Source organism: Salvelinus alpinus, chromosome 10, assembly GCF_045679555.1.
Source record: "Salvelinus alpinus chromosome 10, SLU_Salpinus.1, whole genome shotgun sequence".
In the NCBI taxonomy this organism is placed as follows: domain Eukaryota; kingdom Metazoa; phylum Chordata; class Actinopteri; order Salmoniformes; family Salmonidae; genus Salvelinus; species Salvelinus alpinus.
Window position 1 is genome coordinate 61148460 of NC_092095.1, and position 26324 is coordinate 61174783.

The following is a 26324-nucleotide window of genomic DNA, read 5'->3' on the forward strand; positions in this document are numbered from 1 at the left end:
TGTCTCTCTGTCTCTCTGTCTCCCTGTCTCTCTGTCTCCCTGTCTTGTAGCCTCACTGTGTCCTGCTGGCCTCTAAGGAGAACTCAGCTCCTGTCAAGCTGGGGGGGTTTGGAGTGGCCATACAACTAGGAGAATCAGGCCTGGTGGCAGGAGGTACTCTATATTCACTCTGGGACTGTGTATTTGTCATTCTCTCCTCTCTCGCTCTCTCTCGTATCTGTGTGTAAACCCACACTCTAACCCCCCATTTCTCCCCAGGTCGAGTAGGCACGCCCCACTTCATGGCCCCAGAGGTGGTGAAGAGAGAGCCATATGGTAAGCCTGTAGACGTGTGGGGCTGTGGAGTCATACTGTTCATCCTGCTGTCTGGCTGCCTGCCCTTCTACGGTACCAAGGAACGCCTGTTTGAGGCTATCATTAAGGGGAAATATAAGGTAGTAGTTGATTTTCCAAAACTGCCCTCTAACACACACACACACACACACACACACACACACACACACACACACACTACAAAGCAAAGAAAAGCTCCAGGTATGTACTGTGCCCAAGGTGATAAACGTATCTGGCATACCCTCGGTTGCTGCAGCCCTACATCCATCTGAGAGCGTGTGTGTGTGACACTCCCCTCTAGATGAACCCACGCCAGTGGAGCCACATCTCAGAGAGCGCCAAGGACCTGGTGCGTCGCATGCTGATGCTGGACCCCGCAGAGAGGATCACTGTCTACGAAGCCCTCAACCACCCCTGGCTTAAGGTGGGAACAAACATATGCACACACACTAAAAGCCCTGTCTGCAAGATGCTGAATATGCAGACACACTGATACACACACACACATTCACATGCATGCACACACACTAAAAGCCCTGTCTGCAAGATGCTGAATATGCAGACACACTGATACACACACACACATTCACATGCATGCACACACACTAAAAGCCCTGTCTGCAAGATGCTGAATATGCAGACACACTGATACACACACACACATTCACATGCATGCACACACACTAAAAGCCCTGTCTGCAAGATGCTGAATATGCAGACACACACTTAACACCGACTGTAACACATGATTAGAACCAGATGTGAAACTAACATTGGGTTTGTTGTTTCCTCATAACTTCCTCTCTGTCAGGAGACAGAGTCCTGCATCAGCTACTTTCACAACCCAGAGAATACAGTCCACTTTATTGAGTGGAAACTATGTTGTGGTGTTTCGTCTTTATTAGTGTGCTATTCACCTGTCTGTGAGGGACAAGTATTCACCTGTCTGTGAGGGACAAGTATTCACCTGTCTGTGAGGGACAAGTATTCACCTGTCTGTGAGGGACTAGTATTCACCTGTCTGTGAGGGACACATATTTACCTGTCTGTGAGGGACACGTATTTATCTGTCTGTGAGGGACACGTATTTACTTGTCTGTGAGGGACACGTATTTACCTGTCTGTGAGGGACAAGTAATCACCTGTCTGTGAGGGACAAGTAATAACCTGTCTGTGAGGGACAAGTATTCACCTGTCTGGGGACAGGTATTCACCTGTCTGTGAGGGACAGGTATTCACCTCTCTGTGAGGGACAAGTATTCACCTGTCTGTGAGGGACAAGTATTCACCTGTCTGTGAGGGACAGGTATTCACCTGTCTGTGAGGGACAGGTATTCACCTGTCTGTGAGGGACAAGTATTCACCTGTCTGTGAGGGACAAGTATTCACCTGTCTGTGAGGGACAAGTATTCACCTGTCTGGGGACAGGTATTCACCTGTCTGTGAGGGACAGGTATTCACCTCTCTGTGAGGGACAAGTATTCACCTGTCTGTGAGGGACAAGTATTCACCTGTCTGTGAGGGACAGGTATTCACCTGTCTGTGAGGGACAGGTATTCACCTCTCTGTGTGTTCTCCCTCCAGGAGAGGGACAGGTATGCCTACAAGATCCACCTGCCAGAGACGGTGGAGCAGCTGAGGAAGTTTAATGCAAGGAGGAAGCTCAAGGTACACACACACACACACACACACACACACACACACACACACACACACACACACACACACACACACACACACACACACACACACACACACCATTGATGCTCTTCAATCAATCAATCAGTCAATACATTCTTGTTCTTTGTGTTGTGTCCTAGGGGGCCGTGTTGGCTGCTGTCTCCAGCCACAAGTTTAACTCCTTCTACGGAGACCCACCAGAGGAGATGCCTGACTTCTCTGAAGACCCCACCTCCTCAGGTAAGACCCGCCCCTCTCCTCCTGTTGCCGTTCCCACGTCAACACCCAAGCCGAATAGTGTCAGGGGAACGGATGTCATGGCAACAATCGCTTACGTGGTTTGTGTTGCTAGCTCATTGTCCCACGGGCAGTCCTAAAGCACACCCCTGGCGATGTTGCACATTTTTGACTTCTCCTAGTTTTTTACAACTATAGCCAACTTCCGCGGTAACAGAAAAGGATTCTCGTCATGTAAGACCGATAATGATGATTTGACCTTTCTATCACTGTTGTAACTGTCTCAGCCGCAACATGATCTCATTTCCTGGTAATCAGATGGCAGATAGTCAGTAGCTAACCACACAGCAAATCCAGTGTTCAGATCAGCAGTGGAACATTCAGGCCCTGGTCTCTGTGCTAGCCTCAGCCTTCTTATAAATCCCCCTGATTGCTGGAAAAAGGAAACAGAAGTGCCCAGGCTAGCGTTGGCCAATGCCCTCACTTCCCTGTCTGTCTCGGGGACACACTGGCACTTCCTACGGATCTTATCAATGGGGGAACAAAGGGTGGGTCATAGAAAAAGCATTGGAGACAATGTAGATGATAGTCTGGTCTTCCTCTTATGAGACCAGACAGCCTCATTGCATCACTCTGCGTTTTGTGACTATTTCTGCCCTTGTTTAAAAAAAGAAAATGCTTAGGGATGGAATTCACTTTCCTGTGGGGTGTGGCTGTGTGTGTTGGGAGAGGAGGGGGGAGAGCAGTGTATGAGTAAATGACCTATTTTCCTCCAAATGGCATCTTTGAGACTTTAGCCAGATGCCCACAGCTCTTCTAGAGTCAACACAGCCTCTGCTTTTTGCTTACTCTATCTCTCTCTCTCCTGTTTTGCTCTCTGTCTGTCTTGTCTTTCATCCTTCCTGGCCTCTTTTCTCTCTCTCTACAAAATCCCTCCCTTTCTCTTGTCTGCTGAATCTTTCTCCTCTATTGTCTTCTCTGTGGTGGTGTTTCAATGCGGCGCTCTCTGTAGGACTGCTAGCCGCTGAAAGTAGGTATCCCCAGGTAGCTTCCTGGTGTGACATCATGACATCATCACCATCTATTAAACCAACCCCCCCCCCCGTAGCACCCTAATGACTCGCGTCCCAATACTCTAAAACAGCTTCCTTACCTATTTGGGGGATGAAACAGTATCTAACTCGGGGTTAGTTGATGGGGGTGAATTGAACTCCAAGCTGAGATGGACAGAAAGCCAATCAGAAGTATTGGGAAGTAGACTCTGTGTGCATTGTGATGTCACTCACCACCGACAGCTAATGAGGTGGACTGCACGGCTTCCATTTGATCCAATCACAACCGTTGTCAGTGGCGCGTGTAATCTGGACCTGTCATGGCCTTGGAGGACAAACTGAGTGTTCAGTCTTCAAATCTCTTTCTATGTGTGCTGTGTTTTTCTATGTTATACAAACAGCATGGCAACTAACTTTAGTCTTCCATACAATCTCTAGATCCAGCCTTCACTAACCTGAACTAACCAATCACATGACCTGACCTCCATCCCATGTGATATGCTTTAATCCTTCCTGTCTAATCTGTCATATTGATGATGGGACATACCTGTTCTGTCCTGCCATCTCTGTTGCTTTCACTGCATGTAGCAGGTACTCTAGCCTGACACCTTCTGTTTCTAGCTGTGTGTGCGGTGTCTCTGTGTCTGTGTCTCTGTGTCTGTGTGCGCTGTCTCTGTGTCTGTGTGCGGTGTCTCTGTGTCTGTGTGCGGTGTCTCTGTGTGGCTGTGTGTCTGTGTGCGGTGTCTGCGTCTGATGTCTCTGTGTGTGTTTGTGCTGTGTGTGCGTGTGCGGTGTTTCTGTGTGTGCGTGCGTGTGCGGTGTCTCTGTGTGTGTGCGCGTTGTCTCTGTGTGCGCGGTGTCTCTGTGTGTGTGTGCGGTGTCTCTGTGTGTGTGTGTGCGGTGTCTCTGTGTGTGTGTGTGTGCGTGCGCTGTCTCTGTGTGTGTGCGCGTTGTCTCTGTGTGCGCGTTGTCTCTGTGTGTGTGTGTGTGCGGTGTTTGTGTGTGTGCGGTGTTTGTGTGTGTGTGCGGTGTTTGTGTGTGTGTGCAGTGTTTGTGTGTGTGCGGTGTTTGTGTGTGTGTGTGCGGTGTTTGTGTGTGTGTGTGCGGTGTTTCTGTGCTTGTGTGTGCGGTGTTTCTGTGCGTGTGTGTGCGGTGTTTCTGTGCGTGTGTGTGCGGTGTTTCTGTGCGTGTGTGTGCGGTGTTTCTGTGCGTGTGTGTGCGGTGTCTCTGTTTGTGCTTCTGTGTGTGTGTGCGGTGTTTCTGTGTGTGTGTGTGTGTGCGGTGTCTGTGTGTGTGTGTGTGTAAATGTGTTTGTCCTTGTGTGTTTTTTGTGTGTGTTAAATCTAAATGTTTGTGTTTTTATGGTACTGGCTACTTATAATTGGTGTGTGTTTGCGTGTGTATATGTTATAACCTGTGTGTGTGTGTGTGTGTGTGTGTGTGTGTGTGTGTGTGTGTGTGTGTGTGTGTGTGTGTGTGTGTGTGTGTGTGTGTGTGTGTGTGTGTGTGTGTGTGTGTGTGTGTGTGTGTGTGTGTGTGTGTAGGGGCAGTATCCCAGGTGCTGGACAGCCTGGAGGAGATCCATGCTCTGACCGACTGCAGTGAGAAAGATCTGGACTTCTTACACAGCGTCTTCCAGGACCAACACCTACACACACTGCTGGACGTGAGTGGGCTACACACACACGCAGGTTCACGTCAAGTCCACTAGGTGGCACTTTGACACAAGTAAAGCGCTATGCATGCTCAGACACACCACATTATTCACTGGGGAAATCCTTTGTGAATGAAAATGCATTTTATTTCTAGAGCAACATTTAGTACAAAAAGTGATATGTGAGGAGGGATATGTAAAAGATGAATAATAATGTCTCCCCCTGGTGTTGCAGCTCTATGACCAGATCAACACCAGGTCGTCTCCTCAGATCAGGAACCCTCCCAGTGATGGAGTACAGAGAGCCAAAGAGGTGAGTGGCCTGGTCACGACATTAAGGTGGGACACACCTTTTCTTCTGGGACTAGAGCTTGTCAACGTTTTCTATTAAGTGTTGATGCTCTTATATGATGCTGTAGTTGTACTTCCTCTTATCCTGTAGGTACTGGAGACAATCTCCTGTTACCCCGACAACATGGAGGCCAAGGAACTCCGGAGGATCCTCACACAGCCACACTTCATGGTGGGCCGTCTCCATCTCTCTCTTTCTCTCTCTTTCTCTCTCTGTGTGTGTGTGTGTGTGTGTGTGTGTGTGTGTGTGTGTGTGTGTGTGTGTGTGTGTGTGTGTGTGTGTAAACAAATGATCATGACTGGGTCAAGCTTTAGTTTGTCCACTATAGACCCCAGGGAGAGGGAGTAATCTGTTAGATTAGCAAGACTGAGGGGAGGGGCTGTCAGGTATAGCAGCCAGGGTTATGGGTGGGGCTAGTGAGGCTGCAGACATCCTGCTCCGCCCACCCAGCCCTAGCTGTTACTGCCAAGAAAAGAACAGAATTTAAAAAAAGCTCCCTCTGCTTTTCCTAATTTTTCTCTCTCCTTTCTCTCTTCATCTCTTCTCTGAGAGTTTTGCATTTTTAAGCCAATTTCCTGCAATACTACCAATTTTTCCATGGAGCTGAGAGAACATTTAGGAGTTTTAAAGCAAATTTCCTGCAATCCTATGCATTTTGCCATGGCTGATGCTGTGTTCTTTTGCTCAAACATAACATCTATACTGCTAAATTAATTGTTTTTTGAATTTTCCATTCTTCCTGACTATCTAGCTTTTATTTTGGTGATTGTTAGTTCTCAAAGATTATAATGTAAAAATATATTGGTCCATTATCTTTTCTAAATAGTTTATCTGTTTTTAGTCTGAAAGCTTTTTCCATAACGAAAATGTATTTGGACTTAGGCGACCCGAAAAAATGCTTTGGTGGCCCGCGCAAGGATTTCAATGGCAGAAAGATCTGTGCTTGTCTGTTACAGTTTAAGCTGAAATATGTAACTTTTGGGCGACCTGACCAAATTCACATAGAAATGTTAGTTATAGATCTGTCATTCTCATTGAAAGCAAGTCTAAGAAGCGTTACATCTGTTCTATGTGCACTATTTCTATGCTTCCCGTTCTTAAGTTTCGTGTTTGCATCTTTTACGTTAGTTTTTTGTACACCAGCTTCAAACAGCCGTTTGTGGTTATGGAAAATATATTTCACAGCAGTTTAGATGGTAGAATGATTCTCTATACTATACTTGCTTGTTTTGTCACATAAACTGAAATTAGGCGAACTATTCGAACTTTAGCAACCAGGAAATGATTTCTGCATAGTGCACCTTTTTAAAGCTGAGTTGTGTTTGGTTCGCCATCCTCTTACCTCAGCTTAGTCTCTGACCCACAGGGTATTTCTGTACTGACACAAATACTGACATCTCAACGCTAGAGCCCTCTGCTTTTCGCTCAGCCTACAGACGGACACAGTGGCCTGGATATAAAGAAGGGGGGGTCCCCCTTCCCTGGTGACCAAGATAATAAAAATAAAAAACATATATTCCATCTGGATACAAGTCTTTTTGTGTAGACCCATAGTAGTTTACCCAGTCCTTTAGTCACTCATGTTTCATTTAGGAAGACCAAGCAAATAAGTCAAGTAGAAACCAGCTAACACTGTTACATACTTACAATAAGCCAAGTGTGACCAATAATAGTGTGAATTTAGTTAGTGCCTTGTGTGCCCCCTGTTGTTTAAAAGGCCATATTACACACTCATTGTCTGCTGTAGATGTCTGTGTGAGGGTGTGACTTACTGTGTGTGTGTGTGTGTGTGTGTGTGTGTGTGTGTGTGTGTGTGTGTGTGTGTGTGTGTGTGTGTGTGTGTGTGTGTGTGTGTGTGTGTGTGTGTGTGTGTGTGTGTGTGTGTGTGTGTGTGTGTGAGTAGGCCTTGCTCCAGACCCATGATGTGGTGGCCCATGAGGTGTACAGTGACGAGGCTCTGAGGGTGACCCCCCCGCCCACCTCACCCTACCTGAACGGAGACTCTCCCGAGAGCACCAACGGGGACATGGACCTGGAGAACGTGACTCGAGTACGCCTGGTTCAGTTCCAGAAGAATACTGACGAACCTATGGTACGACACACACACAAACACCGACCACACACATTTACTGACTCTTCCTATTTGACCTTTCACCAATGACCTCTTCAGGGCATCACTCTGAAGATGAACGATCTGAACCACTGCATCGTGGCCCGTATCATGCACGGAGGAATGATCCACAGACAAGGTACAGTACACTTTTGGAATATGCCGTACACCTTACCACAAACAAACCCACATTCACCATCTGTCTTTTTTTAGGTACGCTGCATGTCGGCGATGAGATCAGAGAGATCAACGGGATCAGCGTTGCCAATCAGACCGTAGAACAGCTCCAGAAGATGCTGGTGTGTTGTCCAATCAGATTCTCTCGTTCTCACCATTGTCCAATCAGCTAGTTTTGTCTCTACACAGTACTACAGTACGTGTGTATCAGTGGAAGGCTCTTATTGGTTGTGATCATTTGATGATAATGTTGTGTCCCCACAGAGGGAAATGCGAGGGAGTGTTACCTTTAAGATCGTACCCAGCTACCGGTCACAGTCCATGTCTTGCGAGGTATGGACCGATTCTCTTGTGTCTCTAGAAAATCAGGTAAATGAGGTAAAGAAGCGTTCTATTCTTCAATTATAAGTCATTTTTTGTTGGGATGTTTTTCATGTTTTTTTGTTCATGTGTGTCTGCAGAAAGAGTCCCCCGACCTATCCAGACAGTCGCCAGCGAACGGCCATGCTAGCGTCACTAGCTCCATCCTGGTGAGGATCTGTGGCTCGATATCGCTTCTGTCAGATCTATTGTGCTGTATTACACGTGTGTTAACTCTGTGTGTTAACTCTGTGTGTTAACTCTGTGTGTGCTTGTAGGATCTGCCCTCTACCATCCAGCCTAAAGGACGACAGGTGAGAGCTATAGACTTCCCTGACTCCTCCTCTCCCTCTCTTCTCTGATGTCTGACTCCTCCTCTCACATGGCTTTGTCTAGACCAGGGACACCATTTGCTTGTTTTTGTGTGTGTGGACTCGCATGTGTGTGTACGTCTGTGTGTGTGTGTACATGTGTGTACGTCTGTGTGTGTGTGTGTGTGTGTACGTACGTCTGTGTGTGTGTGTGTACGTACGTGTGTACGTACGTCTGTGTGTGTGTGTGTGTGTGTACGTACGTACGTACGTCTGTGTGTGTGTGTGTGTACGTACGTCTGTGTGTGTGTGTGTGTACGTACGTACGTCTGTGTGTGTGTGTACGTACGTACGTCTGTGTGTGTGTGTGTACGTACGTCTGTGTGTGTGTGTGTGTGTACGTACGTCTGTGTGTGTGTGTGTGTACGTACGTACGTACGTACGTCTGTGTGTGTGTACGTCTGTGTGTGTGTACGTACGTCTGTGTGTGTGTACGTACGTCTGTGTGTGTGTGTGTGTACGTCTCTGCATGTGTATAAATCTGTGTGTGTCAAACATCATTTGGATCAATGTCATCTTAAATAACCCCTGCATGTATTAAAGTGATACTTCGGGATTTTGGCAATGAAGCCCTTTATCTACTTCCCCAGAATCAGTGGAACTTGTGGAGACCATTTGTATGTCTCTGCATGCAGTTTGAAGGAAGTTGCTAACTAGCGATAGCGCAGTTGCTAACAAATGTTAGCGCATTGACTGTAGACTTCCAGTCATTGCGTTAACGCTAGTTAGCATTGGCTCACAAAAGTACCTCCAACTTCCTTCTTATGATATCCATGACTGTGTAGAAGTAGATAAAGGGCCTCATTGCAAAGTCTCCCTGTCGTAACCTGTCTCCCTGTCGTAACCTGTCTCCCTGTCGTAACCTGTCTCCCTGTCGTAACCTGTCTCCCTGTCGTAACCTGTCTCCCTGTCGTAACCTGTCTCCCTGTCGTAACCTGTCTCCCTGTCGTAACCTGTCTCCCTGTCGTAACCTGTCTCCCTGTCGTAACCTGTCGTAACCTGTCTCCCTGTCGTAACCTGTCTCCCTGTCGTAACCCGTCCTCCTCACTCTCTCACCTCCTTTGTCGATGTCCCATATGTTTTCTACTGCATGATGTGTGTGTGATGCTCTCAACCCCCTAGATCTCCAGACCTGTCATCAAGGACAAAATGTCCATCAAGGTAAGATCTCTCAGTGGATCCAAGTAGGAGTAGATCCCATGCAGTATGTCCCTCATTGTAGTTATTGTAGATCCAACATTAGCTGGCGTCCATAACCCCCTCCCCCTCCATTAAAATGGTTGGTCGTTTGCGCGTAAGATGTAGCCAATCGGGGGCAACCAGGACGATTAAAATGGTAAAGCTTTCTTTGATGTTGCCTTATTTGCTTTCTCTTTTTCGCCCGACTCTTCTTCTTCTCTCCTCCGCCTTTTTGCTTCTTGTTTACTTTGTCGATTGTGGCCATTTCGACCAATCAGTGTCCCGTACAGCTCTCGTCAGGAGCTTGACCAATCAAAATCACCTCTTTCCTCCATACCTCCAGCTTGATCAATCAGTCCCCCGATTCCCTCCCAGATCAGCGGGCCTGACCAATCACATTCCTCGGTTTCCTCCCTCAGATCTACGTGCGTGCCCAGTTTGAGTACGACCCCGCCAAGGATGACCTCATTCCCTGTAAGGAGGCCGGGATCCGCTTCCGGGTGGGTGACATCATCCAGATCATCAGTAAGGACGACCACAACTGGTGGCAGGGCAAGCTGGAGAACACTAAGAACGGAACCGCAGGGCTCATACCGTCACCAGAACTACAGGAGTGGTGAGGACAGAACCCATGGAACCCATAATGTAAAACCCAGCAGGGTTGGTGCTTCCGTTCCAATTCCATTTCCAATTCAGGAAGTGGATTGAAATTACAATGCAAGAATAGCAAGAAATCCCCATAGAAAAATATGCAGCACTTTTCCCAAATGTTAAGCAGAAATTTGACTTAATCTCTGGTCTTTGGTTTTGAGGGCCGTTACCACAGAATTAAAATAACGGAGTAATCAGTGAAGTATCTTTATTTCCTTACATTTTACCCCCCCCCCCAGGCGTGTGGCGTGTATCGCCATGGAGAAGACCAAGCAGGAGCAGCAGGCCAGCTGTACCTGGTTTGGCAAGAAGAAGAAACAGTACAAAGACAAGTACCTGGCCAAGCACAACGCAGGTACACACACACACACACACACACACACACACACACACACACACACAGACACAGACACAGACACACACACACACACAGAATGTTTTAATAATACAATCAGAAACCAATTCTTTATTCTGTAGAACTGTGTGTGTGTGTGTGTGTGTGTGTGTGTGTGTGTGTGTGTGTGTGTGTGTAAGTGTAAAAGTGTTTGGCTTGACATGTTGGCTGTAAGATATTCCAAGTGTTGCAGATGTTTCCGTTGTATTTTATATTGTATGATGCATTCAGATGTTATATCCCAGATATTCTCTTGCAGCTTTATTCACTGGCCAAAATATAGTCTCAATTCTGAATGTAGTATTTTCTTTATTGCATAATAAAGACATTCCCATTCCCGGTCTGTAGAGCTAAATGCCTAGCTTACTGCTGTACTGTCTGGAATGGATTCCAAATGAATCTGACTAATGCTGCATGTTCTTTCCCCAGAAAGGGCCCCTTTCCTCCCTCAAAGAGCTCCTCTCTAAACGTTGTCTCAATGTTGACTGAATGTTACATGTCTAACGCTCCTGCCATTAACAACCTGGCCTCCGAGTCCAAGCTATGTACTGTAATGTTTGTATTCTACGTTTTCTTCTATTAACCCTCCCGTCCCTCCTTCCTCTGTTCTGTCCGTCTTCCACGCGTCTCTTACCCAATGGCTTGGCTGCATGTAAGTAACTCTGAACGATGCCCAACGATGCCCTGCTCCGTTTCTCTCCCTCTATCCTCTCTACTTTATTCACGCTCTTTTCCTTGTTTGACGTCAGAACACAGTTTGAACTTCTATCTCGCCGTTTCATTTGTTCTTCCTCGGTTTGGGTTTTATTTGTCCTTGTTTGTCCGTCTCTCACAGACCTGAAGTATTGAACTTGTGATGTAAAATAATTCCAATCACACGTAAGCCCTTTAGATGGCAAAAACAAACCACAATATTTTTCACACAGTTATCTGTAAACTTATTTCAGCGGTTTATCCATTCTTTATTTAAGCCATTCATTTGATTCACCTTCCTGTGCTGTGCACTACAGACGACCCCCTTCCATTGTGTCTGTGTTCCATTATTCCTATGGCTCTCAGTGAACATCTCTAATGCCTTTCACCTTCTCTGTTTCAGTGTTTGACCAACTAGACCTGGTCACGTATGAAGAGGTGGTCAAACTGCCTGCATTCAAGAGGAAAACGCTTGTTTTGTTGGGTACGTTAGACAGATGGTTCTTAGGTAGTGTTAACTAAAGGGGAACAGTTGACAACACATTATTTAATGTCTCTGTCTCATTGTCTTATGTGTGTCTCTCTCCCCAGGGGCCCATGGAGTTGGCAGGAGGCACATCAAGAACACGCTCATCACTAAGCACCCAGACCGATTTGCCTACCCCATTCCTCGTAAGAGACCCACTACCACTACTACCACTACCACTACTACCACCACTACCAACACCACCACTACTACCACCACTACTACCACTACTACCACCACTACCAACACCACTACTACCACCACTACTACCACCACTACTACCACCATTACCAACACCACTACCACTACCACCACCACTACCAACACCACTACTACCACCACTACTACCACCATTACCAACACCACTACCACTACTACCACCACTACCAACACCACTACTACCACCATTACCAACACCACTACCACTACTACCACCACTACCAACACCACTACCACCACTACTACCACCATTACCACTCACCCTTTCCCTCTCCTCTGCTCTTTCCCTCCCTCCCTTTCTCTCTCTCTCTCACTCTCCCCCCCCCCCCCCCCCCCCTCCACAGACACAACCAGACCTCCAAAGAAGGACGAGGAGAATGGGAAGAACTACTACTTTGTGACACATGACCAGATGATGCAGGACATCAGCAACAATGACTACCTGGAGTACGGTAGTCACGAGGACGCCATGTACGGCACGCGGCTAGAGACCATCCGCCAGATCCACCAGCAGGGTATGATCTCCATACTGGACGTGGAACCACAGGTAGGTGTCTGTGTGAGGTGGGGATGGGTGGGGTTGTCTGTGTGAGAGGTGGGGATGGGTGGGGTTGTCTGTGTGTGGGGTTGTCTGTGTGTGGGGTGGGGTTGTCTGTGTGAGGTGGGGGTGGGTGGGGTTGTCTGTGTGTGAGGGTGGGTGGAGTTGTCTGTGTGTGGGGTGGGGTTGTCTGTGTGTGAGGTGGGGTTGTCTGTGTGAGGTGAGGGTGGGTGCAGTTGTCTGTGTGGGGGTGGGTGGGGTTGTCTGTGGGGGTGGGTGGGGTTGTCTGTGTGAGGTGAGGGTGGGTGCAGTTGTCTGTGTGGGGGTGGGTGGGGTTGTCTGTGTGTGAGGTGGGGTTGTCTGTGTGTGAGGTGCGGTTGTCTGTGCGAGGTGAGGGTGGGTGCAGTTGTCTGTGTGGGGGTGGGTGGGGTTGTCTGTGGGGGTGGGTGGGGTTGTCTGTGGGGGTGGGTGGGGTTGTCTGTGTGTGTGGGGTGGGGGTGGCTGGGGTTGTCTCTGTGTGTGGGGTGGGGGTGGCTGGGGTTGTCTGTGTGTGAGATGGGGGTGGGTGGGGGTGGTCTGTGTGTGTGTGTGTGTCCAGTATTTATTAAGCAATATATATTCCACCGGCAGAAAATCTGTGATGGCAAAACGCTGTTCTAATGTGACTTTTATGTCTTTCCCTTAACCTTAATATACCTGACCTTAACTCAAACATTAACTCTAACCTAACCCTCTCTCTTAAAACGAACCTTCATTCATCTCTTCAGTGTTTCTTCTGCCAGTTGAATATACACTTCCTGTTTATTAATACTGTGGAGAGTTTTTAAATGTAGCTCACTAGTCAGTTTTCTGTCAGTCATCTCTTGTTTCTCTTCAGGCACTCAAGGTGTTGAGGACGGCGGAGTTTGCTCCTTACGTTGTGTTCATCGCAGCTCCCACCATCACCCCTGGAATGAACGAGGTCAGGGCCAACACACACTGCTACTGTGTCCGTCATGTTCTGGGCTGTGTCTCTGTCATTTTGCTGTGGTGAAAGTCCATCCCACTGCCTGTGTCCTGTCTGCATTCCTGTTGATTTTTCTTTGGCATGCCTTTCTCCTTGCACTCAAGCTTCCCAAGTGGTGCAGGAAACTGCCTGTAAGTACTGGAGATGTACAAGTAGTTTAGCTCATATACACTCCTTTCATAGGTGTGTATTGTGTTTGTGTGTAAATGGTTTGTTTTTGAGTATACTAAGACATTCCCAGAGTCCCATTTCATCCTTCTTTCCATTGTGTGACTTGACCCTTCCCACAATGCCTGGAACGAGGGTATTTTCTTCCCCTGTTATTCTGACTCTTTCTTCCCTCTCCTCCTCCCTTTAGGATGACTCCCTCCAGCGGCTGCAGAAGGAGTCCGAGGGCCTCCAGAAGACCTACGCCCATTACTTCGACCAGACCGTCATCAACAACGAGATCGACGACACCATCCGTCTGCTGGAGGAGGCTGTGAACCTGGTGTGCACCACCGCCCAGTGGGTTCCTGTGTCCTGGGTTTATTAACCCCTGAACCCAGACCAACCAACACCAAACTCTGACTGTCGTCCCCCATTCCCCAACAAACTCCGGTTTTCTTTTACAATGCATCTCTGTGGAACATCTCTGTGGAACATCTCTGTGGAAACCGTGTGGATGAAGGAAAAAATGAATGAAAAAGGTCTGATACCGCCTCTGAAACCTCAGTCAGTCCTCCTGAAGAAAAACAGTGACTTCTGTCGTCTTCCTCTCCACTCCTTATTGACTGCCTTAAAGGCACATCGTTGTGTGTGTATATATATACATACATATATATAATAGAAAAATAATGAATATGGTCCTGTTCTTAGAGTTGAATGAAAGGAAGGTGGGGAGGGAGGGAGGGGGGGACATTTTCTACCTTTTTTCTTTTTGTATCGTTACAGCGCCAGCTGTCTGAGGCGAGATAGTGAGGAGGACAGACGTGACACACGGTGATGGGTGTCTGTTGCTGTTTACCTTGTATAAGGCAATTCCTATGGTCATCAGTCGGAAGCTTGCCGTGTGACCCCCTGACCCCTTACTCCTATTGGCCGCCTCATACTCTTCGTGCTCCGCCCCTCAGAGACAGCGGAGGTCCCTCTCGCACAGTCGCCGCTGCCGCAGTGACACCACGTCCTATTGGGCGGATAGAAAAGCACAGTGAACACCCCTCCCCCTATCCCTTTCCTTTTATTTATTTCATAGGTCCCTGTATCTGTCAATCAAATCGTTGAAGGAGCACCCCCCTGAACTCTCTTCATTCCCTACATACCCTGTTTGTTTACATCTCAGTTTGCACAATGGAGAGAACAGGTGCTCTCCCCCCTCTGTTTTTCTTTCTCTCTCTCTTTCTCTCTGTAAAGCGATGACTCTCCTCGGTCAGAGCGTGTGTTTGGTCATCGCCAAAGCACGGGTGTCCAAGCCAGAGGGCATCCCTCTGGATGGACCGACAGGAGGAGGGAAGAAAACAACAAGATCCAACACGGTCACCCTGCATGCGGCTGGGGCAGAAGACTCTGACTCCTATGCACACCCCCCAGTCCTGCAGGCCCATAATAGTGAGGCGTGTATGTAAATTGTCCCTATTTGATATGTTGTGGGAATGGGAGGGGAAGGGGATACGGAGTGGGACGTCCAATCCTATAGGTCCACCATTTCAGAACTGTGTCGTCTTAAAAGAGTATTACTGTTTTAAGTTCAATGGAAGGAGATGCATTTTTATGGTGTGTAAACGTTTCAATGGTTCGTAAGTCATATGAGTGATGCCAAGAGCCAGTGTGTGTATAATAATAATAATACTAAAAGAGCTCATTGTGACAAACTCTTCATAACACTTTACTTGCGGTGACATGACATAGCGCCTTATGAGCACTGTCGTAAAAAGGGCGTAGAGCCTGTCTTGAACTGTCGTAGCATAAAAAAAGAAATGCTTTGTCATGCTTCTGACAGTGTTATGTAGGGGTTATATCTCTCTGCCTGGAGTAAAGTGTTCCCATTTAAAGTCCTGTGTAAAGTTCCCTCTGCAAATGACAAGCAGCTCTACGCTATGAAATGTTGTTCTTTTTCTTTTCTGTTTTGTAAAAAATATATTTCATTTTAAGTGTTGACAAAGTAAACTGCCTTTGGGTTCTGTCTCATATAAGTCCCTACAGTCTCTAGTATACACCTCTACTATGTGTGTGTGGACGGGTTTGGCCCTATGTGTGGACTGTGGCTATAGGTGTGGATGGGTGGTTGTGTGTGTGATGCAATGCAGTAGTCTGCTTATACTGAACATTATGGTCATGCAAGTGCTTCCATTGACCACAAGATGTCAGTCTCTGTCCTGTCAGACATTGTCCACTAGATGGCAGTCTCTGTACTGTCAGATTGTTTATTTATTTTTTTAACCTTTATTTAACTAGGCAGGGGCCTGTTGCACAAAATTAGAATTAAGACATCCGGGATAAATGACTCAGCTGAGCTCAATGAAGCCAAAACATGTGCGTCCAGGCTTAATTGGTTGCACAAAGACCAAGCCAGGATGAGCAGACACGGATTCATTAAGCCAGGTGAAACCAATCCTGGATAGGTGCGCGCTCACGGCTCACTCAAATAGACCCCGCCACAGATCACAGATTAACTGATTTACCATGGCAACTAGAGCCGCGTACTTTTCCCCGTCGGAAGCACAAATCCTCATGGAGGCATACGAGGAGGTAAAAGATATAATTAAGAAGAAAGGCAACACCGCCACAGTGATAAAGCAAAGAGAAAAAGCGTGGCAAAGTATTGCAGACCGCCTGAATGCGTAAGTAGTGCACAATTACACACTCACCGCTCCGCTGAAACATCACAATTACAATTCAAATATTTAATTCACATCTCCAAAAATGCAGTTGTACTGTAATTATGAAACGGTTAAATTTTTAATTGAAATGCACTGCAGATATGAGTGAAATTGTGTAAAGTAACTCCATCACACTGTATAAAGCTATGATACATTTTTTGATATTTTTACTGAAAACAAGACAAAAATACCAAGTAATTTTTTGCAGTGTGACTCCATTAAATGTGTGTGTGTGTGTGTGTGTGTGTAGATTAAACATGAACGGGCCAAAACGGACATGGCAGCAGGTCAAAATCAAATACAAGAACATTCTGCAGAATGGTATGGTCCCTGACTAATATTTAACAAAGCACAAGCATATATTGTACCCAGAAGGTGCCTGCTCACACATTGTCTGTACTGTTTTAGCAGTGAAAAAGAATACCCACAGACAAGGCACGGGTGGTGGGTCACCAAAGGCTGACCTTACCCCAGCAGAGGACATGGCCTTGGAGCTAAATAAAGGCAGGCCCGTCTTAGAGGGGATCCCTGGGGGGAAAGAGACGAGCATAGGTTCCTCCCAAGATGCCACCCGCTTCATTCAAGGTATGTCCTTCCATCTCTACATGGGATACAACCACATTCATATTGAATCAATTTGGACTGTCTGACTTTGGTTTACCTATTGCCTTGCAGTGTCTGGCAGCACTGTGTTCCTGTTAGAGCCACCAGCACAAGCACCAGATGATGCTGATCCAGTGAGTACTCCATCAAAGGCATACTGTAGGCCTGGCATGTCTTGTCTACTAGCTTCAATATGAATCCGATTAAATGTGATAGGGTGAAGGCCCCAGTGCAGCAGCAACAGCACATGATGGAGACGATGATGAGGAGGAGACCATCTCTCTGGATTCCAGAAGGCATGAGGTATCATGTTAAGACTGTGAAAGTACTATTTACTCTACAATGGTGAGGAGTCCTCATCAAAATCAAAAAATCTAATTTCTTTTACAGGACCCAGATGCTATACAGTGGGAAAACCAGCCTGGCAACATAGTGCGTATTAATAAAAGGACACCACATCCTGCCAAATTCCAGCTGCGCTAATTGTATTGTGTTCACAGAGCTCACAAGCTATCAGAAAGTTGTATGGCAACCACCTCCGGCGCCAAATAGAACTGGCAGACATAGACATTCAGTACAAGAAGAAAAAGATGGAAAATCTTGCACTGGAGTCCGAAATAAAAAAGAGGACAATTAGGAAACTGGACCTTGAAATAAAAAAACTTGAGAGGGAGGTGAGATATGCCTTCAATGTACACTGTATGCTAACTGTAACACAAATGTATTAATCATTATTTTTCTTTCCTCCCCCAGCTCCAAGAAGATGACACAGCTCAAAATAAAAATTAGGTATATTCTCGTAAAGTCAAGTGAGCCATGACATATGAGCTCTTATTGTGAGCACACAGGACGGTGGCATCTTTCTAAGGTTTTTTTTATTTTCCCAGCAATCAGTACAACCAAGTCATCGTTATAAGGCATCGCCCTCTTTTGCCCACCCTCCCAGCACCAGGTGTGGCCACTAGCCTATATGAAGGCCCAAAATTGTGTGTTCCTTTCTGCTCTGACAATGGCATGCCCATTCGTGCGAGATGTGGTGGATGAAGAAGCACTTGTGCTGAGGAGAGCCTTCAGGCGAGAAAGGGTCTTCAGGGACCGGTTGGACCCACTGGCCTTCCCTGATGACCATCTATATGAAAGATACAGGTTTTCTGCAGATGGCATCAGGTATCTATGCAGACTACTGGGTCCCAGGATTAAGCACCGCACTGCACGGAGCCATGCACTGAGTGTGGAGCAAATGGTTTGTGTGGCCTTGCGCTTTTTTGCTAGTGGAGCCTTCCTGTACTCAGTGGGGGATGCAGAACAGCTGAACAAGGCCACAATTTGCCGCACAATAAGGAGTGTGTGTCTGGCTATCAAAGCATTAGCAGATGTCTTCATCTCCTTCCCTGGCCACAGAAGACTCTGTGACATCAAAGAGGAGTTCTATAGGATTGCAGGTAAGAGGATCTACAAATTACAGGACAACTGTTAACACATAGTAGGATACTCATTACTTTGTGTGACAGGTTTCCCCAATGTCATTGGTGCAGTGGACTGCACACACATAAGGATAAAAGCCCCCTCAGGTGCCCATGAGGCCGATTTTGTGAATAGGAAATCCTTTCACAGCATTAATGTTCAGGTGAACATAACTTTTTGATATTGTCCATTGACGAACACTCTGCATTGCCAGTGATGTGCATTGATTGGTGTAATATTCCTCATCTTATGATTTCAGATGGTCTGCAATGCTGACTGTGTGATCAGCAATGTTGTGGCAAAATGGCCTGGCTCAGTCCATGACTCCAGAATCTTTCGGGCCTCTGAAATCTATCAGTGCCTATCACAAGGTAAGCCACACAACCCCTATTTATAACCATCATGGCTGTGTCAAGAATATCACTGTGTTTATGAGGTAGTAATGATGAGATTTTGTGTTGACAGGTGAATTCTCTGGTGTGTTGCTGGGAGACAGGGGGTATGGCTGCCAGCCTTTTCTCCTGACACCTTTCACAGACCCCCAGGAAGCACAGCAGGCCTACAACCATGCCCATGCCAGGACCAGGGCCAGAGTTGAAATGACCTTTGGCCTCCTGAAGGCACGCTTTCACTGCCTTCACAAATTAAGGGTCAGCCCTGTTAGGGCATGTGATATTACTGTGGCTTGTGCTGTCCTCCACAATGTGGCCTGCCTGAGGAAGGAGAGGGCCCCCAGAGTGCCACCAGCCATGGACTGGGACAATCCGGCAATCTTCCCTGATGACGACAGTGGTCGGCTGCTGAGGGACCAATATGTGTTGAATTATTTTAGTTAGTATGTGTGCTTTCAATTTTGGTTAAATATGTCCTGCGGTGGCAGAGGAATTTGGTTTTTTTTGGGTTCGTTTTTTGACGAATTTGGCCTCTTATGATGTTTGTGCGGTATACTGTGTGTAATACAAGGCTGCAGGGAGGCTACTGCATCCATTCATTTGTCTGTTCAGTTGATGTGTATGGATTTGTCCTGCATTTATTTTAGTGTGCAGACATGCAGGGTGTGTTATATACAGACCTTTGAATGTGTATGTATCATTTTGTATAATATGCTTGGATTCTGTGCTTTCCATCTTGTAGAGTCACTGTGACTTCAGTTTCGAAAGGAGCTGATGGTTTACCTGCTTTGTTTTGTCCTTATTCAATAAAGGAACATAATGTTACACATTGTGTTTTTATATTCATATGGAATGTGTATTTGTTTATATGACAGAGTACTAGGGCCACACTGAAGATAAAGTCATAAATTTATGAGGCTGGTTCTTTCTGCAGAAAAGCTACATATTGTTTTTACAGTTTTGATACTTATGACAATGTGATACTTAATATTCTGGCACATCAGCATGTCTTTGTTTATGAAACCATACTGAAGTACAATTTCACGAAATGCCCCACATCTGTCATTTTAACAACTGTCCTCCTTTAAAACAACTGGTTACAATATTATGACTTGTGTTTTTTTCCCCTCTGTGGCCCTAATATTCTATCATTTTATATATAGCCTTATAGTCTATGGGAAACTAAATTATCTAATGATAGCAACATCATCTAAAAATAATTTTTTATCCAAAATCATTGAAATTAATGATCACAAACGTTTAAATAATAACAGTGGGTCTAGTTATATGTGATAACAATGTATAGTGAGCAGTGAAATAACTATTGGTTTCCATTTGTGGTGACTGCTGACTGACATTAGGGATGAGATTAAATAGATCCTGGAATTTAGCCTGGTCTGGAGCAGGCTAGCTCCACAGAATAAATCTCCATGGTAATTTATACCATAACATATCCTCCTGCCCCCTATCCATCTTTAGTGCAACCGGATTACGGATCAATTGAGCCAGGATCACCAAGATATCCTGGCTTAATCCCTTATCCTAGTTTTGTGCAACAGGCCCCAGGTCAGTTAAGTTAAGAACAAATTCTTATTTACAATTGACAGCCTACCTCGGCCAAACCCTCCCCTAACCCGGATGACGCTGGGCCAATTGTGCGCCGCCCTATGGGACTCCCGATCACAGCCGGGTTGTGATACAGCCCGGGATCAAATCTAGGTCTGTAGTGACGCCTCTAGCACTGCGATGCAATGCCTTAGACCGCTGCACCACTCAAGGAACCCCCCCCCACAAAAAAAATAATAATTTGTGAGCCAAGACCTAAACATATGTCACCCAATTTCCATTTGTCTTCTGATCCTATCAAATAATGAGCTGTGATTGAACCCTTCAAACACTTGAAATAGCTTGCGGACTTAAGATGGCTTTCTCTAGTCTAAGTTCAAATGTAATGCTTTGTCCATTGTTCTGAAATACCAGGTAAGTCCATGGCACTGTCCAGATAACCCCCTAGGCCTAGCTGCTGGGAAATGGTGTAGTTCAGAGACCATGTAATGGGTACAGTTCTGGGCCTAAATAATGACATGGATCATGATGGTGAAACCACGTTCACTCTTTTTATTGCGGTTAGATTTGTTATTGGGAATACAATCAGACAGTCTGTGTCCATGGATATACTGCAGATTCACATTGACATCCCATACAAAATGGCCTTCAGTTTGCTAGTAAACAACCCAGGTAATGTACATTGCCCCATACACACAACCTCTGTAGTCTCTCGTTTGGGTTAGTGCATTGATGAATGCATTCATAGGACTGACCAAATGACAATGAAAAAGGAGTTTACTAATGGTAATTCATGAAGCCCTAATAAACAGTGTTTATATCCCGTCTCAAGGAGACTGAGCCCGCAAGGCAGAAATGAAAAAGGGATTGAGGACACTGTAATCCATGTGGGGTTTGTGGTGCGCTCCTTCTATGAGTAACATTTACATGATGGCCTTGGACTGTGAATCTACAGTGTGCTTGTGGCTGTGCAGTGTGCATGCTATCTCCACTAGCATTAGTACAAATATGCCGCCGGGCAGTAGTCTCGTTTAAAAATGCCGCCGGGCAGTAGTCTCGTTTAAATATGCCGCCGGGCAGTAGTCTCGTTTAAATATGCCGCCGGGCAGTGGACACGTTTAAATATGCCGCCGGGCAGTAGTCTCGTTTAAATATGCCGCCGGGCAGTGGACACGTTTAAATATTCCGCCGGGCAGTAGTCTCGTTTAAATATTCCGCCGGGCAGTAGTCTCGTTTAAATATGCCGCCGGGCAGTAGTCTCGTTTAAAAATGCCGCCGGGCAGTAGTCTCGTTTAAATATGCCGCCGGGCAGTGGACACGTTTAAATATGCCGCCGGGCAGTAGTCTCGTTTAAATATGCCGCCGGGCAGTAGTCTCGTTTAAATATGCCGCCGGGCAGTGGACACGTTTAAATATTCCGCCGGGCAGTAGTCTCGTTTAAATATTCCGCCGGGCAGTAGTCTCGTTTAAATATGCCGCCGGGCAGTAGTCTCGTTTAAATATGCCGCCGGGCAGTGGACACGTTTAAATATTCCGCCGGGCAGTGGACACGTTTAAATATTCCGCCGGGCAGTAGTCACGTTTAAATATGCCACAGTTTGCAAAAAACTTTTCCAGCGCATCTTAAAGTTTCCCAGACACAGATATCCTAAACCTAGTCCTGGATTGAAAAACACTTTAATGGAGATTTTCCATTGAGTATGTTTTAGTCCAGGAGGTGGCCTGGGTTTAATCTGGGTCCTAAATGTACTAATTAGTATCTTTGTCAGTGTTCTTAGTGGTTTGGTCATTATTGAATTGTGGTGGCATTTGGGTATGGCATTCTGAATAATGTATTTGGGATCAACTTCCCATTCTAAATCAACTAATATGGTAGTTTAATGACTTGAAATAATGTTGACCATTATGATAACATTGTGCCACCAGTAAGGGTGGGTGCTGAGCAATCAATCAAAATGTTGCTTATCTGGGGGGTTTTGAACAACTAATTCAATGATGTTGGTTCAATTATTTGAATTCCAGATTTTTTTTTCTGTGAGCTCCAGTTTCTGTAGAGATAAATCAGATCAGGCCTGAGCTGTGTGATGTAGTAGTGAGTTAGTTTCCAACAGGCCAATAATCCATATATACTGACCAAAAATATAAAAGTAACAGGTCAAGTGTTGGTTTCATAAACTAAAATAAAAGATCCCAGAAATGTTCCATCTGCACAAAAAGCTTATTTTTCAAAAATGTTGTGCAGAAATGTGTTTACATGCCTGTTAATGTTTCTCCTTTGCCAAGATAATCCTTCCACCTGGCAGGTGTGGCATAGCAAGAAGCTGATTAAACAGCATGATCATTACACAGGTGCACCTTGTGCTGGGGACAATAAAAGACAACTCTGACTCAGTTGTCACAACACAATGCCACAATTGTCTCAAGTTTTGAGGGAGGGTGCAATTGGCATGCTGACTACAGGAATGTCCACCAGAGCTGTTGCCAGAGAATAAAAAAATGAGAAATGCTCACTAACAAGGATGTAAACACATTTCTGCACTACATTGTAGAGAAATAAGCTTTTTGTGCTTATGGAACATTTCTGGGATCTTTTATTTCAGCTTATGAAACATGAGACCAACATGTTGCGTTTATATTTTTGTTTCCCGTGTAATCATTTTCTAGATTTTCAATAACCCCAATAAGTTTGCCACTGGAGAGAATGATCAGAGTTATTTCTCAAGGTGGTACCAATGACACACAACTGAGGGACAGACATTACACTACTAAATACTTAAGCAATAAGGCATGGGGGGGGTGTGGTATATGGCCAATATACCACAGCTAAGGGCTGTTCTTTTGCACGACGCAACTTGGAGTGCCTGGATACAGCCCTTAGCCGTGGTATATTGGCCATATACCACAAACCCCTGAGGTGCCTTATTGCTATTATAACCTGGTTACCAACGTAATTAGAAAAGTAAAAATCTATGTTTTGTCATACTTGTGATATACCATGGCTGTCAGCCAATCAGCATTCAGGGCTCGAACCACCCAGTTTATAATACACATTATACAACTTTGCATTTATTGATCTATACAATATATACAATTCTAGCATTTCAAATCATAGATATCTCTAAATCCCCAATCACAACTACACACATCACTACTGGGACAAGCCAATTTGCTTACCCTAAGTACTTTAAATAATGGTTAAACAAAGTTTTGCAGTATAAAGGACTTGCAGTGTTTTATGATTGATAAACAGTTCAGTATAAACAAAAACATGTGTAACTATGTGTCACTAATGTGTTTTTCATGGTTGCAAAGGCAAGGGATGGAAATGCCATCGCACTTCAAGAACAACCCTGTTGCCATGACATCATCTTTGTCATTGCCGTGGTCGTCATACTTCTCTACATCAACAACCTTAAAGTCCTAATAAACCCCTTTAAACTGAAGATGATTTCTAAAGATTCAGGACACAAATGCTGACCTTCGTCAATGCTGTATAGTCTGCTCGATATCCAGGGCTGCGTGGCTGATTTCCTGCTGTGGAAGGAATGTTCTGACTGGACTGAAGTTGTCTCACTGGAACTTTCAAGGCTGAATTTTGTGTATGTTTGGCTCCATTCAATTACTTGGTTTGACATTGACAGTGAGTTGATTCAATTCACTACTCACTCTTGCAGTCTATGGTAAATCCACTCGGAATAAAATAGATCAATATAGCTCTAAGTATATGCACTGAAAATACACTGAGTGGACAAAACATTAGGAACTCCTGCTTTTTCCATGACACACTGACCAGGTGAATCCAGGTGAAAGCTGTGATTATTTATTGATGTCACTTGTTAAATCCACTACAATCAGTGTAGATGAAGAGGAGGAGACTGGTTAAAGAAGGACAATTGAGACATGGGTTGTGAATGTGTGCCATTCAGAGGGTGAATGGGCAAGACAACATTTTTAAGAGCCTTTGAATAGGGTATGGTAGTAGGTGCCAGGCGCACCGGTTTAAATGTGTCAAGAACTTTAATGCTGCTGGGTTTTTCATGCTCAACAGTTTCCTGAGTGTATCAAGAATGGTCCACCACCCAAAGGACATCCAGCCAACCCAACTGTGGGAAGCATTGACGTAAACATGGGCCAGCATCCCTTGTAGAGTCCATGTCCAACGAATTGAGGCTGTTCTGAAAGCAAAAGGGGTTCAACTCAATATTGGGAAGGTGTTCCTAATATTTTGTACACTCAGTGTATATTGTATGTTGACATAAGACTGCAGGAACAATCCCACACAGGACCTGTAGGACTTTGTTTTAAGGGTCAGGGTGCAACTTTATGCTTCTGATTCCACACTTTCAACAGCTCTGCCTCCGCCACACATTCAATAGCTCTGCCTCCGTCACACTTTCAATAACTCTGCCTCCGTCACACTTTCAATAGCTCTGCCTCCGCCACACTTTCAACAGCTCTGCCTCTGCCACACTTTCAATAGCTCTGCCTCCGTCACACTTACAACAGCTCTGCCTCCGTCACACTTTCAACAGCTCTGCCTCTGCCACACTTTCAATAGCTCTGCCTCCGTCGCACTTTCAATAGCTCTGCCTCCGTCGCACTTTCAATAGCTCTGCCTCTGTCGCACTTTCAACAGCTCTGCCTCCGTCCCACTTTCAATAGCTCTGCCTCCGTCGCACTTTCAATAACTCTGCCTCCGTCACACTTTCAATAGCTCTGCCTCCGTCACACTTTCAATAGCTCTGCCTCCGTCACACTTTCAATAGCTCTGCCTCCGTCACACTTTCAATAGCTCTGCCTCCGTCACACTTTCAATAGCTCTGCCTCCGTCACACTTTCAATAGCTCTGCCTCCGTCACACTTTCAATAGCTCTGCCTCCGTCACACTTTCAATAGCTCTGCCTCCGTCACACTTTCAATAGCTCTGCCTCCGTCACACTTTCAACAGCTCTGCCTCCGTCACACTTTCAATAGCTCTGCCTCCGTCACACTTTCAATAGCCCTGCCTCCGTCACACTTTCAACAGCTCTGCCTCCGTCCCACTTTCAATAGCTCTGCCTCCGTCACACTTTCAACAGCTCTGCCTCCGTCCCACTTTCAATAGCTCTGCCTCCGTCCCACATTCAATAGCTCTGCCTCGTCACACTTTCAATAGCTCTGCCTCCGTCCCACTTTCAATAGCTCTGCCTCGTCACACTTTCAATAGCTCTGCCTCCGTCCCACTTTCAATAGCTCTGCCTCCGTCACACTTTCAATAGCTCTGCCTCCGTCCCACTTTCAATAGCTCTGCCTCGTCACACTTTCAATAGCTCTGCCTCGTCACACTTTCAATAGCTCTGCCTCCGTCACACTTTCAATAGCTCTGCCTCCGTCACTCTTTCAATAGCTCTGCCTCCGTCACTCTTTCAATAGCTCTGCCTCCGTCACACTTTCAATAGCTCTGCCTCCGTCACACTTTCAATAGCTCTGCCTCCGTCACACTTTCAATAGCTCTGCCTCCGTCACACTTTCAATAGCTCTGCCTCCGTCACACTTTCAATAGCTCTGCCTCCGTCACTCTTTCAATAGCTCTGCCTCCGTCACACTTTCAACAGCTCTGCCTCCGTCACTCTTTCAATAGCTCTGCCTCCGTCACACTTTCAATAGCTCTGCCTCCGTCACTCTTTCAATAGCTCTGCCTCCGTCACACTTTCAATAGCTCTGCCTCGTCACACTTTCAATAGCTCTGCCTCCGTCACACTTTCAATAGCTCTGCCTCCGTCACTCTTTCAATAGCTCTGCCTCCGTCACACTTTCAATAGCTCTGCCTCCGTCACTCTTTCAATAGCTCTGCCTCCGTCACACTTTCAATAGCTCTGCCTCGTCACACTTTCAATAGCTCTGCCTCCGTCACACTTTCAATAGCTCTG

The 26324-nt window shown here is 46.0% G+C and overlaps 2 protein-coding genes across 28 annotated transcripts in view; both read left to right on the plus strand.

The window, feature by feature from the left end:
- The window catches only part of LOC139532501 (peripheral plasma membrane protein CASK), a 37977-nt gene extending 22300 nt beyond the window's left edge, over positions 1–15677 (plus strand). For 2 of the 21 annotated variants that reach the window (XM_071330169.1, XM_071330171.1), the window contains exons 6-28: positions 51–153; positions 259–434; positions 635–757; positions 1918–2001; positions 2154–2253; positions 3263–3280; positions 4847–4968; positions 5192–5269; positions 5399–5479; positions 7212–7400; positions 7479–7557; positions 7632–7717; positions 7860–7964; positions 8057–8125; positions 8234–8269; positions 9449–9487; positions 9925–10121; positions 10396–10511; positions 11647–11727; positions 11835–11915; positions 12333–12535; positions 13383–13487; positions 13891–15677. In XM_071330169.1, coding sequence (XP_071186270.1) covers positions 51–153; positions 259–434; positions 635–757; positions 1918–2001; positions 2154–2253; positions 3263–3280; positions 4847–4968; positions 5192–5269; positions 5399–5479; positions 7212–7400; positions 7479–7557; positions 7632–7717; positions 7860–7964; positions 8057–8125; positions 8234–8269; positions 9449–9487; positions 9925–10121; positions 10396–10511; positions 11647–11727; positions 11835–11915; positions 12333–12535; positions 13383–13487; positions 13891–14067 — 2448 coding nt within the window. In that variant the 3' untranslated portion in view covers positions 14068–15677. Of the gene's footprint in view, positions 1–50; positions 154–258; positions 438–634; positions 758–1917; positions 2002–2153; positions 2254–3262; positions 3281–4846; positions 4969–5191; positions 5270–5398; positions 5480–7211; positions 7401–7478; positions 7558–7631; positions 7718–7859; positions 7965–8056; positions 8126–8233; positions 8270–9448; positions 9488–9924; positions 10122–10395; positions 10512–11646; positions 11728–11834; positions 11916–12332; positions 12536–13382; positions 13488–13890 lie in introns of all 21 variants that reach the window. The other 19 variants (XM_071330168.1, XM_071330170.1, XM_071330180.1 and 16 more) reach the window with 18 other exon arrangements.
- A 117-nt stretch (positions 15678–15794) lies between these two features.
- Positions 15795–19695, plus strand: LOC139532503 (putative nuclease HARBI1). 7 transcript variants are annotated; one of them, XM_071330198.1, is made up of 11 exons: positions 15795–16351; positions 16641–16711; positions 16799–16975; positions 17066–17127; positions 17210–17296; positions 17384–17425; positions 17494–17667; positions 17747–17782; positions 17881–18435; positions 18717–18828; positions 18923–19695. In XM_071330198.1, the coding sequence occupies exons 1-8, from the start codon at positions 16194–16196 to the stop codon at positions 17780–17782; spliced, it is 807 nt and encodes a 268-aa protein (XP_071186299.1). In that variant the 5' UTR covers positions 15795–16193; the 3' UTR covers positions 17881–18435; positions 18717–18828; positions 18923–19695. The 7 variants fall into 7 exon arrangements, with proteins under 7 accessions (XP_071186299.1, XP_071186298.1, XP_071186297.1 ...); XM_071330197.1 differs by having other exon boundaries at positions 17494–17782; XM_071330196.1 differs by having other exon boundaries at positions 17494–18435.
- Positions 19696–26324: the final 6629 nt, after the last annotated feature.